Source organism: Mustela lutreola, chromosome 9 (assembly GCF_030435805.1).
Source record: "Mustela lutreola isolate mMusLut2 chromosome 9, mMusLut2.pri, whole genome shotgun sequence".
Classification (NCBI taxonomy): Eukaryota; Metazoa; Chordata; class Mammalia; order Carnivora; family Mustelidae; genus Mustela; species Mustela lutreola.
The window spans coordinates 3,214,798-3,229,513 of NC_081298.1; the positions used below are offsets into that span (position 1 = coordinate 3,214,798).

General features: G+C 38.1%; 1 protein-coding gene across 5 annotated transcripts in view; it reads left to right on the plus strand.

Moving 5' to 3' along the window:
- SYCP2 (synaptonemal complex protein 2) overlaps positions 1-13,980 on the plus strand; it is a 72,530-nt gene extending 58,550 nt beyond the window's left edge. For 2 of the 5 annotated variants that reach the window (XM_059132658.1, XM_059132662.1), the window contains 13 exons: positions 1,556-1,593; positions 2,095-2,265; positions 3,675-3,873; positions 5,058-5,269; positions 9,130-9,220; positions 9,456-9,611; positions 10,177-10,304; positions 11,363-11,457; positions 11,536-11,635; positions 11,874-11,932; positions 12,023-12,101; positions 12,198-12,254; positions 13,171-13,980. In XM_059132658.1, the coding sequence (XP_058988641.1) occupies positions 1,556-1,593; positions 2,095-2,265; positions 3,675-3,873; positions 5,058-5,269; positions 9,130-9,220; positions 9,456-9,611; positions 10,177-10,304; positions 11,363-11,457; positions 11,536-11,635; positions 11,874-11,932; positions 12,023-12,101; positions 12,198-12,254; positions 13,171-13,248 (1,463 nt within the window). In that variant the 3' untranslated portion in view covers positions 13,249-13,980. The remainder of the gene's footprint in view (positions 1-1,555; positions 1,594-2,094; positions 2,266-3,674; positions 3,874-5,057; positions 5,270-9,129; positions 9,221-9,455; positions 9,612-10,176; positions 10,305-11,362; positions 11,458-11,535; positions 11,636-11,873; positions 11,933-12,022; positions 12,102-12,197; positions 12,255-13,170) is intronic. The other 3 variants (XM_059132660.1, XM_059132659.1, XM_059132661.1) reach the window with 3 other exon arrangements.
- Positions 13,981-14,716: the final 736 nt, after the last annotated feature.

Genomic DNA, 14,716 nt, shown 5'->3' on the forward strand with positions numbered 1-14,716 from the left:
ATTTTATTTATTTATTTGAGAGAGAGAGTGAGAAAGAGAGAGAGAACATGAGAGGATCATGACCTGAGCTGAAGGCTGTCACTTAACCAACTGAGCCACCTAGGTGCCCCACAGGTTATCTTCCCAGCATACGGCTTCTGCTTTGTCTAGTGACTCTCTTGAAGTAGTTGGATAAGAGTTTGAGGCATGGGTTTTTAGCTAGACCTAATGACCATTTTCCTGGATTGTTTGCTAAAACACAAAGATTTCATATAGTCCATTTTTAAAAGAAGACAACATAACTCTGAACTTTTAAATCAATATGTATTTTAAGGAAATCGGCATTTAGTTCAGGATAAAAATAACCAATAGTAACCTTTGTGCATATGTCAGAGGGAGCAGGTGATGACTTAAATAGATTAAAAATAGAAATATGGAAGTGAAATTTGGTATGTGTTCATAAATGAGGTTGAATCTTGAAAACAGATAAGGCCTATCACATACATGTGGGAGAGAAGCAACAGTGTTATCACCTATAAAAGAGACAAGTGTGAAAGAGCATCATGTTTTAGTGCAGGGATTGTAGTGTTGGGGTAGTTGGAACACAGATCAGACTTGGGGGAAGATGTTGAAAGACGCACTGCGTCTGGTCACGTGTCCGGACTTCGAAGCAGCATTTTCTAATAAGCCAAAGGGAAACAGAAGATTCACATGATCTCAGGGAGTTTACAGTCACTTGTAGCAGAAAGTAGATAATCAGAGATTTTTGAGGAGACCATTCAGGGTGAGAATACTGTCATCAGTAAGTACTTCCAAAATTGAACTTCTGAGTGAAGTTTTGTTTGAATAGCTGAGTAACTGCCAGTCAGTGTGTAGAGGCTGGCTTCTTGCCAGGACTGCAAGACCTTCCTCCCACAACTTCATTGCTTCCTTGGTGTGGGTAGTTTCTTAGGCTTCAGAGAATATTTAGAAAGTTGATTGTGTTTGAAAGGCAAAAAAGGGAATAGAAACTGAAGCTATGCTCAGTAATATGGATGCATCTTAGGAACCATGGTGAAAAATAAAGCAAACGATACAGTATTACATACGAGATGGTACTGTTTTATAGAGCTCACTATATTGTTTAAGGATACATATCTGTGAAGTAAAACTTTCTTTTTTAAGACCAAGTGAATGAGAAACAATTCGATATAATGAAAACTTCCCTTTGGGCAGAGGGGTATTGAGCATCATAGAGATGCTCATAAGTACACATAAATAAACACATCGCTCTTCATCATCCAGCTCTTAGACTGAGTGGTAGATGCATGTAGGTATTCATTGTAACTGATGTATTCTCTTGCATGTTTAAAAATTTCAGGATGTAAAGGAGGAGAAAGGAAATTGGTGATTCATATCCTACCAAACATTAATAAGTTATCAATGTCAATGTAGCCTCAAATAATCTTGAAATTTAAATTTTTGAATGAGTTTAAAGATATATTCTTGTTATGATTTTAACTTCCATGCAAAAATATTCTAATAAATTTTAATTCCAGTTCATATCTATTTGAAAACTCATTTTCTCGAATTGCAGAACCGTCTTTGGAAAGGGGACAACCAAGATCTAAAGTGGTAAAGCCAAGAAGTTTGTGTTCCAACATCACTTTAATATTATTTTTCTTCTGTCATGTAAAAAACTTCATTTTTCATCTCAGAATTTTATCCTTATTTGTTGCTTGTTTTTCCATAATTGTTCGAGACTTTGCATGCATCCTCCTACCTTCTACCTTTTTGGATCATGTTGGCCTGTTTTAGGTCTATTTTATTCTGGAGTTATAGGAACTTTTTATATCTCTGTTTCTTTTTTTTCCTCTCCTTCTCTTTTTTATGTAAGTTAGGTAATATATACCAGGCCTCCCAGAGCTTTAATGACAGGGATTAAAAAAAGGTAATAGAGAAGATAATTGGATGGAAAGATAAAATCCCATCATTCAAAAATGTTAATCAGGAGTCTTTTTCATTCCTACAAATATTTTATATATTTCTTGTCACAGTGCCAGTTTTATAGAAAATAGCTTATATTTCTTATATCTCAAATACTGACCTAATAATTGAGAAATTTTTCTCCTAAAGACACCCAACAAAAGCATCACCAAAAAGGTAGAGGAGACAGTTCCAGATGGGAGAACCAGACTTCCACGAAGAGCAGCAAAAACCAAAAAAAATTACAAAGATCTCTCAAATTCAGAATCAGAGAGTGAACAAGAATTTTCACATTCATTTAAAGAGAAATTGCTAGTAAAGGTAAATAGATACAAATCAGAAAAAAATTTCTGAAAAGCCTGTGAAAATACTACACAATATATTTTTGCAGAAATGTCAAAATTTGTCACATCTTGAGATTAAACTTTCTATATGAGAAATTTTATAGACTGAAAATTGATGTTCAGGCAATATGTAAATTTGTGAGAAGTTGGCATTAGTGTTATAAAACAGATGTTTGACTCTAGGAAAATGATAACTTGAAGATAATATCTTTGAATTAGAGAGGTGCTTGATCTTTCCAAAATTTTACTTCAAGAAAGTACAGACTGTTGGGAAGCAGTGAATCTTTCTCTTGAGTGGACCTGAGGTTCTTCCTATATGCTGCCCAACCTGTGTCCATGCCTGGTTTCTGTCCTGAAAGTTAATATATGTATGCCTAGCTATCTGTGCTTGAAAGCTTTTTTAACAAAGTAGAAAGCAAAAAAACAAAACAATAACAATCCAGTGCTTACAGTATGCCAGGTGCTATGCCAAGTACCTTAACATCTTAAAATCTCTCAAGTACCATACATGATTAGTACTCGTATTGACATCACATTTTACAAATGAGAAATCAGGGCTCAGAGAGATAAAGGAACTTGCCCAAGGTCACACAAGTAGGAGGTGGTAAAACAAAGTTGTGAACCCAAAGAGTCTAGCACTAAAGGTAGGTCTCTGACTATTCCACTATGCTAACGTCACATCAGTACACTTCCACCTCCCCTTGTTCATAGCCTTGCTGTCCTTTACTTGGAAGACCTTAAGGACTTTGTGACTTATCTCCACATTTTCTATCACTTCTTACTTTGAATTCCTATACATATAGCTGTTTGTTTCCCAAGCCACCTCTCCTTTTATCCCTCTTCAAAGAAAAACCCTGAAAATCTCCATACAGTGAAATAGTGCATCAGAATACCTCTCCACACTCCTTGTCCCTGTCCCCTGGCGTGTTCCCAGAGCTGAAACGGATGGGATAGCCTGTGACTCCCTAACGGGACCCATGGCGGGCTCGCGGCGCCAGCGCACAGACCCAGGGAGATCCCTGCCTCTCCGCCTCTTGGGCTCTGTCCGGAGTCGCCCCTGGACTTTGTAGGTCTTCCTTCACCATCTTATTTTACAACTCCCAAGCATGTCAGGTGCCATGAAATCCAGGAACTCTTTCTGATTATAATTTTCTCCTTACAGCATTTTGGTATTTCTTATGCTATTATAGTCCATGTATTTTTTCCTGTGAATTTGCCATAGGTCTTCTAATATATTAGAAAGTCCCTCACTACTCATGTTGAGGCTCCTGTTATGCCTGTAAATAGTAATAGAAGATATTTGGTATTTCAGCATAATTTGTTTTATATGCCTAAGTGTAACTTATCTGTATTCAAGTATGATTTTAAAGTTATCAATACCTTTAGGAGGAGAATATCCATTCCAGAAGCAAAACCATGAAGCTGCCAAAGAAACAGCAGAACATCTTCTCTGCTGAAACACAAAAGAATATATCAAAAGAATGGAAAAATTCATCTCTCCTAAAAGATGCTTTAAGAGATAATAGCCTTGACTTATCTCCTATATCCCTATCTGGGAGCCCATCATCTATAGAAGTAATGAGATGTCAGTATCATTTTTTTCTTTTAAATGTTCAATAAGTTTCTATTATGATTCTAATTGTGTGAAAATACAGTTTAAAGATTAATCTTAAACATGCCCTTCAAAATTATAGGTAGTTAAAACCTCATTTTTTGAGCTAGTTAATGCTGGTAACTTGGTCTTTGCAAAGTAGACATCAGGACAGTGTCCTTGTGACACTCATGCCTTTCATGATAGGATGTTAAAGATCAAAAGCTTCAATGTGGAAAATATTTAATGTATATTTACAAATTATAATGTGCTGAATAAACTTTTAGATTTTTAATCCCCAAATATATTTAATAACGTGAAAATAACGATGGGGATTTCTCCTTCCTCTTTTTGATATTTCATTGACCAAAGTCTCTAAAGAATATCATGGTCATTCTGTGGACCCATGGTAGGTTATCTTCATGATTTGAGGTTTGCTTTTATTTAAAAATAACTGACAAATATTTATATTTTGGGGAGCTCTGGTGTATAGTACACACAAACACATACATCACACACTTTTCTAGCACAGAAACTATGTTTGTACTTTTATCTTTTTCACTTCCCTTTAAAGATATTTTAAAACATTTCCAAGTATCTATCTTTTCAGTTAAAATATAGGATTTGAATAAGTTAACATATACTTCCTCCAGAGTAGTATTTTGTTCTTTTCTAGAATATTTCCATAGTGCTCAGGACCACTGTCATGTCAGATAACCACACACTGGAAGACAGATGCACATGCCCTTATTCGACCTGAAAACTGTCTGAGAATTCATTAATACCAAGACTTATTTTGGCCATGAATTTGCTCAGCTATATATGAAGGATTGAGATAAGATTATTTCCCAAGCCATCTCCAACCAGAAAATTCTGTGGCTTTACTATGTGACTATTGGCTATGATGTCAAAATACTCAAGACAATACTTAGGTTTATCTTCACAGAGAAGCTCATACCACAGATATTTTTGTTTGAGCTTTTGAAAGTTCTTATGATTACATATTAATTTGAACTATAGTATTTTTCAGAGTCTTACAAAATTGGTCTTGATTTATTATCTATTTATATAGATAAGATTTGAAGATTTGGTTAATTATTTTATTAGAATGTAATCGTATTATTTCTGAAGCAGTCACCAGTGATAATACTTGCCATCTGCTTTTTGTGTTTTGTGAGGCAACGCAGGTATAGAGAAAATAAGAGAAAGGAACTTTACTCAGGATTATGACCGTATAACAAACTCCCTATCACCTTCTCCAAAAACTTCATCCCCTGAATCCTTAAGCAGTAAATATGGAGTTGGAGGTGCAAAAAAGTCACCTAAAAACAGTGACAAAAATTTATGTGCAAGAGAAAGTTGCTCGCCAATTCCACGATCCTTCTTGTTGGTAAGAATATACATTATTTTTTTCCTTATCAGATATATCTGAAGGAGGTAAATCATTTCCTTCTAATCTTAATCAAATATACATTGATTATCCACCTAACGTAAGGCTCATGGTTTGGTCTGAGGGAGAGGAGTAACCTACTGATGAGTAAAATAGCCTCCATGAACCCGAGACTAGTAAGGGGCTGTGCGGGATGAAGGACCTGCCAGTGTGGGAAGCACTGAGTGCTGCTGGTACTGGGGTAGGAGGGCTCGCCTCCCTAGAGGCGCTACTCACTTTGTACGTCCAAATCACATAGTGACTGAATGAATATTGACAAATGTAATGATACAGGAAAAATTCCTTATATATGTATATACCATTTTTTCTCAATATGTAGGTGTGCACAGGGTTGTAAAAAGACATTAAAGACAGGAAGCAGTTACGGTCCACGCGAGGGAGGGCAGCTAACACCGGTGCCTACAAAGAAGTTTGCTGTTGTGGAGACTTCGGTGCCACTTTACAGACCCCACCCCGCCTCCACCCCCCGCCCTTTTTCTTGGCTTGGGTTGTATAAATGGCTTAAATTAGGGAATTTTAAAGCAGTAATCAAGTTACAGAACTGACTACCAAGATAATATAATTTACTGTAACTGGGTAGAGCAGGAGAGTTGTGAGTCAAACAGATTGGCATTCAAATCCTGGCTCCGCTCTTTGCTAACTGTGTCACATTTTACAAGTTAATGAATCCCTCCGCACCTCAGTTTTCTCATCTGCACAGTGGGGCTGTGAAAAATCAGTCTGATTATTTAAGCGTTAATACCTGACACGTAGTAAATACCCAAATACATTCTTCTCTTGATATGTGCTAACTTCTGTGCACAGAGATGGAGTTAGTGAGAGTTCAGTACACCTACAGCCACGATCTAAAACCTCTGATAACACCAAATTTCTGTCCTACCATTTGTAATTGAATGTTTGTATTCCTACCGGGTTTTAAGGGCCTTTTATTCTGGTTAGCCATTAGTCCTCACAGAGCATGTTTCTAACATTATCTCTCATGAAAGCACCAATGCACCAAACTGATGGGAATGGAGCTCTGCTGTTTAAAGCAGACAGGAGGTCTGCAGCCTAGACTCCTCGGCCTCCCTCCCCAGTCAACCCCAAGGCACCTTTGCAAGACTCAATTTCTACAGCCCACAGTTTGAATACCACTTCCCCACGAGATCACCATCCCAGCATCCTTTGTCAGTAATGCTCTGCCATCCTTGGTTGCCCTGATTCCTTCCTCCCCTCAGTACTCCATCTTGAAATCTCAAAACCTAGATAATCCCCTGCCCACTTTCTTTTATGCTGCTCAGTGCTAGTTGGAATTTTAATTGTCACATACTTACTGGCCATTTGTTTCCCATTTACTGTTGACTCTTAGATATCAGAAATTTGTTATCTAATTAGTTCTGTCAGCTTGCACTCTCCAGCACTGGTGACCCTCCCATTTCTCTACAGTTTTAACCGGCTGTTACCAGATGGTTCTCTTTTTGCCAATCTGTAAGTGTAGTGAGGAACTTTACTCTGCATTTTACTGATAAACAGCATCAGAATTTCATGTTTTTTGACAGGTTGGTGAATTGCCTTTTAATTTTTTTTTTGTATCATCTGATTTTTCTTATAAATTTGTAGGAGTTCTTAAAATATTTTAGATATTAATTCTGTATTGGTTATATACAATGCAAACATTCTTTTTCCAGTATGTTATCTTTTCACTTAAATAAAAAACTTCCATAGGACAAAAAAATGAGACCATAAAATTGACCAGTCTTTGTGCTCAACAAATCCCTCAGCTACTGTCATGTTCCTTCCTGGTTAAAAGTATTAGTTTTGATTCATTTCAACTTTTAGGTTTTCAGTCTTTCTAAGATTTCTCTTTGCACGTGGGTAGTGAGTTAGTGCAAGATCATGCCTGAGTGCCCTGCTGGCTCCGCCGTCTGCAGTGCTTCTCTGGGCCCAGCCCCGGCAGCAGCAGCGGCTGGGCGAGCTCTGTGTGCTGCGGCCCCCGGGCTCTCCTCAGCAGGGCCTCCTGGGAGCTTCACCACCTTCGCCTTGTACTTTCACATGCTCTGGGCCCTGTACTCACTCATGCAAATTTCTCAATTTGTCTAAGGGGATTGCCATTTCCCAAGATCGATACTAAGCTTTCATGTCCACATATTTTTCTCTCTACATTTTGGTGATATTTCCAAAAAAATTATGCCAAATCTTCCACAGAGAAAATAGATTAATTCTTGTGTTTTATGGACTTCCTTTTTGCTGTATTAAAAAAGCTGAATTTTCTGGGTTTTTCTTTTGCTTTTGCATAGAAACACTATTGATTTTTATATTTCCAACTACCTTGACTAATTCTGTCATAATTCCCTGCCTAGGCCCTCTTGGATTTTGCATAGAGACAGTTACTCATGATAACTTTTGCATTTTCCATTCCAGTTCTTATACTTGGTTTTTTTTTTTTTTTTTTTTTTTTTTATTGTTAAGGTGATGATAACCTTGGGGACAATGTTCACTAGAAACTGTACCAATAGGCATGCTTATTCTGTAGTTCTTGGTGGCTACTTTGATCAAATTAATGTTTTAGTTGTCTAAGGATTTTTTTCACCCTTTAATTGTGAATGGGTGTTGAATTTTAGTAGCAAATGAATTATTCCCTCAAAACATAAGTAGTTTTGGTTTCATATTGTTGTGTTTTGGCTTTAAATAATTTTCTAATTTCCTTTGGGTTTGTATATGTCTTGTTCATTCATAGCCCAGGCATACTCCAGTTAATAATACTGTTGTGAATAGAAAAAATATAAATTCCGTGATACTTACACAAGATACACATGATTGTAACAGCTACTCAGATGTAAGCATTTATAGTTCAGAAAAAAGTTGATGGAAGTTGAACTTGCAAACAGTAATGAAAATCCTGCATAAAGCAATAGCAGTTTAAAGGGTAGTATAACCATCCAATTTAAACTAAGTTTGTTCTTACAAAAATCAGATAACTGTTCTTTAAGAATAGTTATATTTTAATATTTTTAACTGTTACTGAAAATTTGATGTTTAAAGTATGAAGGATGGTTTGATGTTGGAAAAAAAAGTTGAAATTTTTAAAATAAGAAGTTGTAAGGTTTTAAGTAGGATATAGCGGCTGAATCACTGACTTACATAGTTATAACAGGGACTTTAGGGTTTCATGATTATATAGAAATTTGGCTGAGCTTTGTGCCACTGTAGCAGTCCATCAGTCCATCTCAAAAATATTGTAATAGCCTGGAAAACACAGAAAGGTAAGACAGAATTTTATAGCCTGGGGAGGGCTTGACCTCCACCTCAATAGATAGGTTTCTGTTCCTTCTCTGCTTGGTCAGTATGTACTGACCCACCTAATAAGTAGAGGAAGGTGACTGGGGTGGGCATGCATTTTCATGGAAGAGGAAAAGGACTCATTTGACTGCAATGGAGAAGCTTGTGTACAGGAAAATGCCAGGTTAGATTAAAAAAAGATGTTGAAAAGTAGGTTGAGAAAAGAGTTTTGACTCTATTTTGTGTGGCTTCCCATTCCCTGACTCAAAGAAATCGAAATCCTACTAAGGAAGAATGGAAAACTGGGAGAATGTTGAAAGAAAAAACCAGCTGAACATATTGCTATAATGTAGGACTGAGATGGACATAGGCTTTTCGTCAATGTGTGGTTGTGGTGAGATGCAGAGGAAGGGGTAGAAACAGAACTACCTGAAAAAGGAACGGACCACATTTGCAATTCATGGCTTCACGGTTTGAGAAACATGGTCATGGGTGAAACAAGAGCACTTACAGAATTTTCCAATTTCTAATATCTGTTTTAGGGAGGTCATTCCGCATCTCCACTATCCCTGTCTAGTGAAGAAAGAGAGCAGATATGGTGTGACTTGCCTTGTGGCTCTACTCATACGTCAGGTTTGTAGTCCTAGCCCTGCTTTAAAAACAGCATCACTGAAATACTACTGTGGGGAATTATCAGTTAAGACATAACATTTATCCGTTTAGTTAGTCGAATGGAAAAGAGAACTTAACGCACTATTGCCTAAAAACAAATAATTGAAAGCTTGTGGGTTTTTTTTTATAAATGCAAGAAAATTATTTGGTATTTTTAATCAAGATTGTAGCACCATTTTTTTTAACTGTATCTAAGGTCCCACACAGCATCTTAGTCGCAAACGAATGTACATAGAAGATGATCTAAGTAATGCTGATGAAATAGAGTTGGAAGAAGAGGAGGAAAGGAGAATATACTTGCTTCCCAAAAAAGTATCTAAAACTGAGGATAGAGATCATCACACTTACAAAGGTAGGTAGAATAAATGACTTTGACAAAATGCAATTATTGTGGAAGGTGGTTTCTTAGATCTCAAATGATACACACACACACACACACACACACACACAAATGCCCTCTGTAAAGGGAACTCTGGATAAGTCTAATAAGGGTAATGCTTTATCCTAAAGTTCACTTTCTGTGAAAAATACGGTTGTAAGGGTCTGTTTTGTACTCATAAATCTCCTTTATGATTCTATCATTGATTACCACATATAAGCTTTACTAGAATATAAATTTACTGATCAGTATGTCACCAAACATTGGGTTATTAACATAGAAATAGTTGAAAAATGATCAGTCCAAAAATGTTGCATCCCAGTGTAACCATTGCCAAGAGGATTTTTTAGAAATCAAAATAGTTTTAAATTGAAAAATAGGAGGTGTTTTATGTCATAATTCCTAGATCACACACAGAATCTGAAAATAAGACTTTGTTCTCAGCTTCATGAGACTTCTAAACTTCATGAAGTTTAGATTCAGACTAAATTTGTAATAATATATATTTTAACTTTACTTGATTATCTTCCTTTTTTAGTATCTGGAAGTGTATCTCCATTATCAACAAATGAATTTTCTCTCCCTGGGGAGAGCTGGGAAAGTGAGATCGCCGAGCTAGGGGAGATGTGCGAGAGCCTCAACACAGAATTTAGGAAGAAGTTTCATGTGAGTTACCATTCTTTAAATTATGACTTCTACCCGATAGTATGATAAGATACTACCTTTCTACGAGACTGTCAGCTGGATTTGATCCTTTGGCAACAAAACACCCATTTAACTCCCTCGGTCCTCACGGACTGATGAAAAGTGGAGTAATTTGTCTTCGGAGCCAGGTTTCTCTTCTAAAACCTGTGCGTTATCCATATTCTTTCTTTTTCTAGACTCCTTTCTCTTTGTCTTATTTCCCTTTTCAATTTGCTTACCATTTGGACTCTTGGCATGATTTTTCTTCTTTTCTGAACGATTTTCTTTTCGTGCCTCATCTTTTTATTGCACGGAGATGACAAGTAGAGAGGGCGCCCTCACAGCGAGGAAAGGATACAAGCCCGCTCGTTCTCTGTCACCAGGTCTGCACACCTACGGAGCCTTAGCGGCTAAGGTTCCGGTGAGGTGATGTTTGCAAAAATTCTTTCTAGAACAATTTTTAATTATTGTTTTCTCCACCTACCTCTTTTTCCTCACATGCCTGTGTTTAGAATAGTTCTTGGCCTGCTGTTAGTTAACCTGTGCAGAAAAATATCTTTTATCGCCAGCCCCATCTCTTATCTTTTTCTTCTCTCTAAAACTAAGATTCTGTATATTTCATTTTAATTATCAAAGGTCAAACTAATCTCAACAGCAAAGCCCTGATTTATATATTTTGTTCTGCGTCTGGCTGCATCTAGCAAACAGGTTTTCATGGAAGATGGTAACAATTCTGAGTGTGACTTTTGACTTTGTTCCTGAAGAGAATTATAATCAGTAGCATTTTTGTAAATAATGTAGACTTCGGTGTCTTTACAAAACCAGTGATCAGTTAAACCCTTAGTCAAAACCTTCCTGTTGGAACCAGATGCCGCTTCCACTGGATTTATTTATGAACACTGGGTTTAGGTTTTCATTTGTCACTTTTCTGAATTCTTCATAATCATTTGCATGATCAAGGCTTTGTTTGTAATTTGTAACATAGTCTTGGTTAGATTATTTTGTAAAGAGTTTTCAAGTTAAATATTAGTATTTTTCAGATCCGCCAGAAAGTGATGGATTATTTTACAAAGCAGTCTTGGAAAACAGCTCAACAACATCTGAACACAATGAACCATCAGATTCAGGACTATAGGTCTGTAATAAAAACCTCTTTTGAAAACTTCTGAATGCTACAGTTTACAAAAATAATCTCATTTTGTTTCTTTACTAGGATCAAAAAACTTGACAAGTTCCAATTCATCATCATAGAGGAGCTGGAAAATTTTGAAAAAGATTCACAGTCTTTAAAAGATTTGGAGAAGGAGTTTGTGGTTTGTGCTTTTAAGAGCTACACTTGGGAAAACTGTTAATTTTGTTCTTTAGAAAATAGTTTTAGATTGCATGTACACACATAGACTGAAGCTTATGCTGAGTAATGCCTTTGATAATAAGAGGAAAACCCTGAAAGAGAGTGTGTAATATCTAGAATATGCTTAGCATATAGCCACGTTGTTTAAATTAGGAGTATAGTAATTATCCAAGTGTTAATTTTTGTATTTTAAAATTAAGGATTTCTGGGAGAAGACATTTCAGAAGTTCAACGCCTATCAAAAAAGTGAACAGCAGAGGTTAGTGTGACGTCCTTAATCAAACTATAATCGCTATATTACCGCAATGCAGTGTAAAATGATAACCGCAAAGGTAACTCCTTTCATTAGGCTTCACCTTTTGAAAGCATCACTGGACAAAAATGTCTTCTACAACACTGATTACGAAGACACTGTTTTTACATCTGAGGTACCAACTTTTGAATGTTTATACATAATCTCTCACAATACCTCTTTGCTGTGAAAGTTTTACAGTAAATTTCATAGATGATATGTGTATTTACAGATGTGTTCGATGAAAGAAAACATGAAAATGCTCCAAGACAGGCTCCTGAAGGAAACGGTGAGTCCCCTCTTGGGTCAGGGATTCACGTGGATCGGCCACCAATGAGGGGCAAGTCTTTCACAGGCTTGTCTTTTGTTTTGGTTTGAGAGACAGTTTCAGCCCAGTGATTCTTATTATTTAAATTAGAATAGTGGGAGCAAACTTGCTAAAATCACCTCTATTAGTATTTTACTATGAGTCCCTCCTAAGGAAAAAAGGAATATCCGTTTGCAGATTTTAAAATGAGCTCAAAGAATGATTTCTTTGTCCTGTGTCCAAGCACTGAGCCCTGCAGAGGACCTCTGCTGTGCCTTCTGCAGGAGGTGTGTCAGGACAGAGCCACAGGGACAACAGGATTTCCTTTACTTCGATTTGAGGATAGAAGTGTAGTTGCCTTTCCTGAGCTCCGCTAGACCGACAGCTGCTCTGTGGGGGAAAAGCAGTCCTGAGGGGGGCGCAGGTCATCTTCAGTGCTGACTCGGAGATGGCAGACCTTCTTAGGACCCTGTAATGTAGCCCGCACACAAAGATGCGTGTGACGTACTTGCCAGTTTCAGTAAACGCTCACGGTGCCGGACTGGCGGAGGCGCTTGTGGCTGAGCCACCTTAGCTTGAAGCGAACCAGCTGACTGACTAGACCGGTCAATGAAATTCTGTCTAGAGAAGAAATTCAACAATTTGGGGTTTTAAAGACTGGCTCTCTCAATTGATGTAGAATATCAGTGATGATCCCTGAACTCTGTAGCTAGCTAGGAACAGATCCTGGGGGCAGAGGCATTGGATAGAATGAGCACTGATACAAAATATCTTTACAAAAAGGATCGTTTTAAAAAGAAACCCAAGTAATAGCCTCCCCCCCCCCATTTGGTGGTCTTCCAGTGATAATTTAAAATCTAAGTGTGATTTTTATTTCCACCTCCACCCCCGGCTCTAGCAAGAAGAGGAGCTTCTTAATGTACGCAGAGGACTGATGTCATTGTTCATGGCTCATGAAAGAAATGTTCGTGTGTGATGTCTAGTTGTTATCAACAGGTTTTATCCACTTATTCCTTTTTGTATATAACAGGAAATACCAGAGTAGCCCTAGAAAAAGAAAAATACACATGTCACCCAGGCCAGAGTGCTTTTGTAGGAGCCTCCAAATCCAAAGAAATGTCACCTTATGGATGCGAAAGAACCACTTTAACATGACTCCAACCTCCAGAGACTTCTTACAATAGAATACTGCTCTTCTTTGAGAGGGAAATTTCGGGGAAACCAAACAGTAAAAAGAATTTGCTTGTCTTTGTGGTAATATTTACATTGCACAAATCTTACCGAGTTAACTACAATTCATAAAACTAGTTTCTTTAATAAACTAAGGTTTATCATATAAAATATTTTTAAAAGAATACAGTTTGGACCAAATATAAGTATTACTAGTTCAGAATATACTACATGTAATAAAAATTCAGCATGCTGAGAAAGTCTAAAGGCTCAGATTTAAAACCCTTACCTGAGTGGAAGCCAGTGCTCTGAGCGCGCTCGGAGAGCACAGACATTCGGCTCGGTTCAAACCACTTACCGCGCTGTTGAGATGTCGTCGCTGTAGGTAGAAGGCTCAGCTCAAGCAGCTGTTTTTACTGGTTCTTTTTAAGCTCCTAGTACTCATTGTAATAGTATCTTGCTAACATAAAAATATACATGTTTTAACTATATATTAAAGTTGAAATAAATACTCTGTGACTTAAATAGTATTATAAATAAAAAGTTATTTGATGAATATTGGCTCAAACAAAACATCCTGCTCCCATCAGACATCTGAGGCAGGATCGAAAGTGGCCTCACTCCCCACTGCTGGCCTGCAGAAGGGTGGCCGAGGGTGGGAATACTACTGGCATTTAGGTCCAGTAGAAAAAGCGGCTTTCCTGGCATAGACCAGCAGAGGGATTCAGTTGGTGGAAGGGCAGCAGGGACTCTGCGTCAGGAGACAGTGACAGTTCTGCTCTGACAGTGACCACCGCTCAGGAGCTGAAACCCCATGGAGCCCTGTGCAGCTTTAGGACTCCTGTCTACCTCCTGTCTGGCCACACGTACAAGGAGTCACACACATTCCCACACCGCACTGCGTGTGTGTAGCCCAGCCTAGGTCTCTGCTGTGACCTGCTCAGCAACAGTCAGTGCCACGTGCTGAGTCTCCCTTTCCAACGCCCCTTTCACCCTGACCTTCCTCCCCTGCAGCTTGCTTCCCTGGGTAGCCTGGGCCGCTCGCTCCTCCGCCGTCTGGCTGTCCTGTTACCTTCCTCCTCGGCCCGCTTTCCTTCCCTACCCGTGATCCGTCCTCCAGTCCACACTCACACTCTTCTTCCCCGCTCACCTCTCTCTGACTCTGCCGACTCACACCCTTCATTCCGGAATCTGAACGTCACTAGAGAAGAGTTAAAATCAGACTTAACTTTATGACCCCATATTTTACAGCAGTCCTACCTCAGCCTGACTTG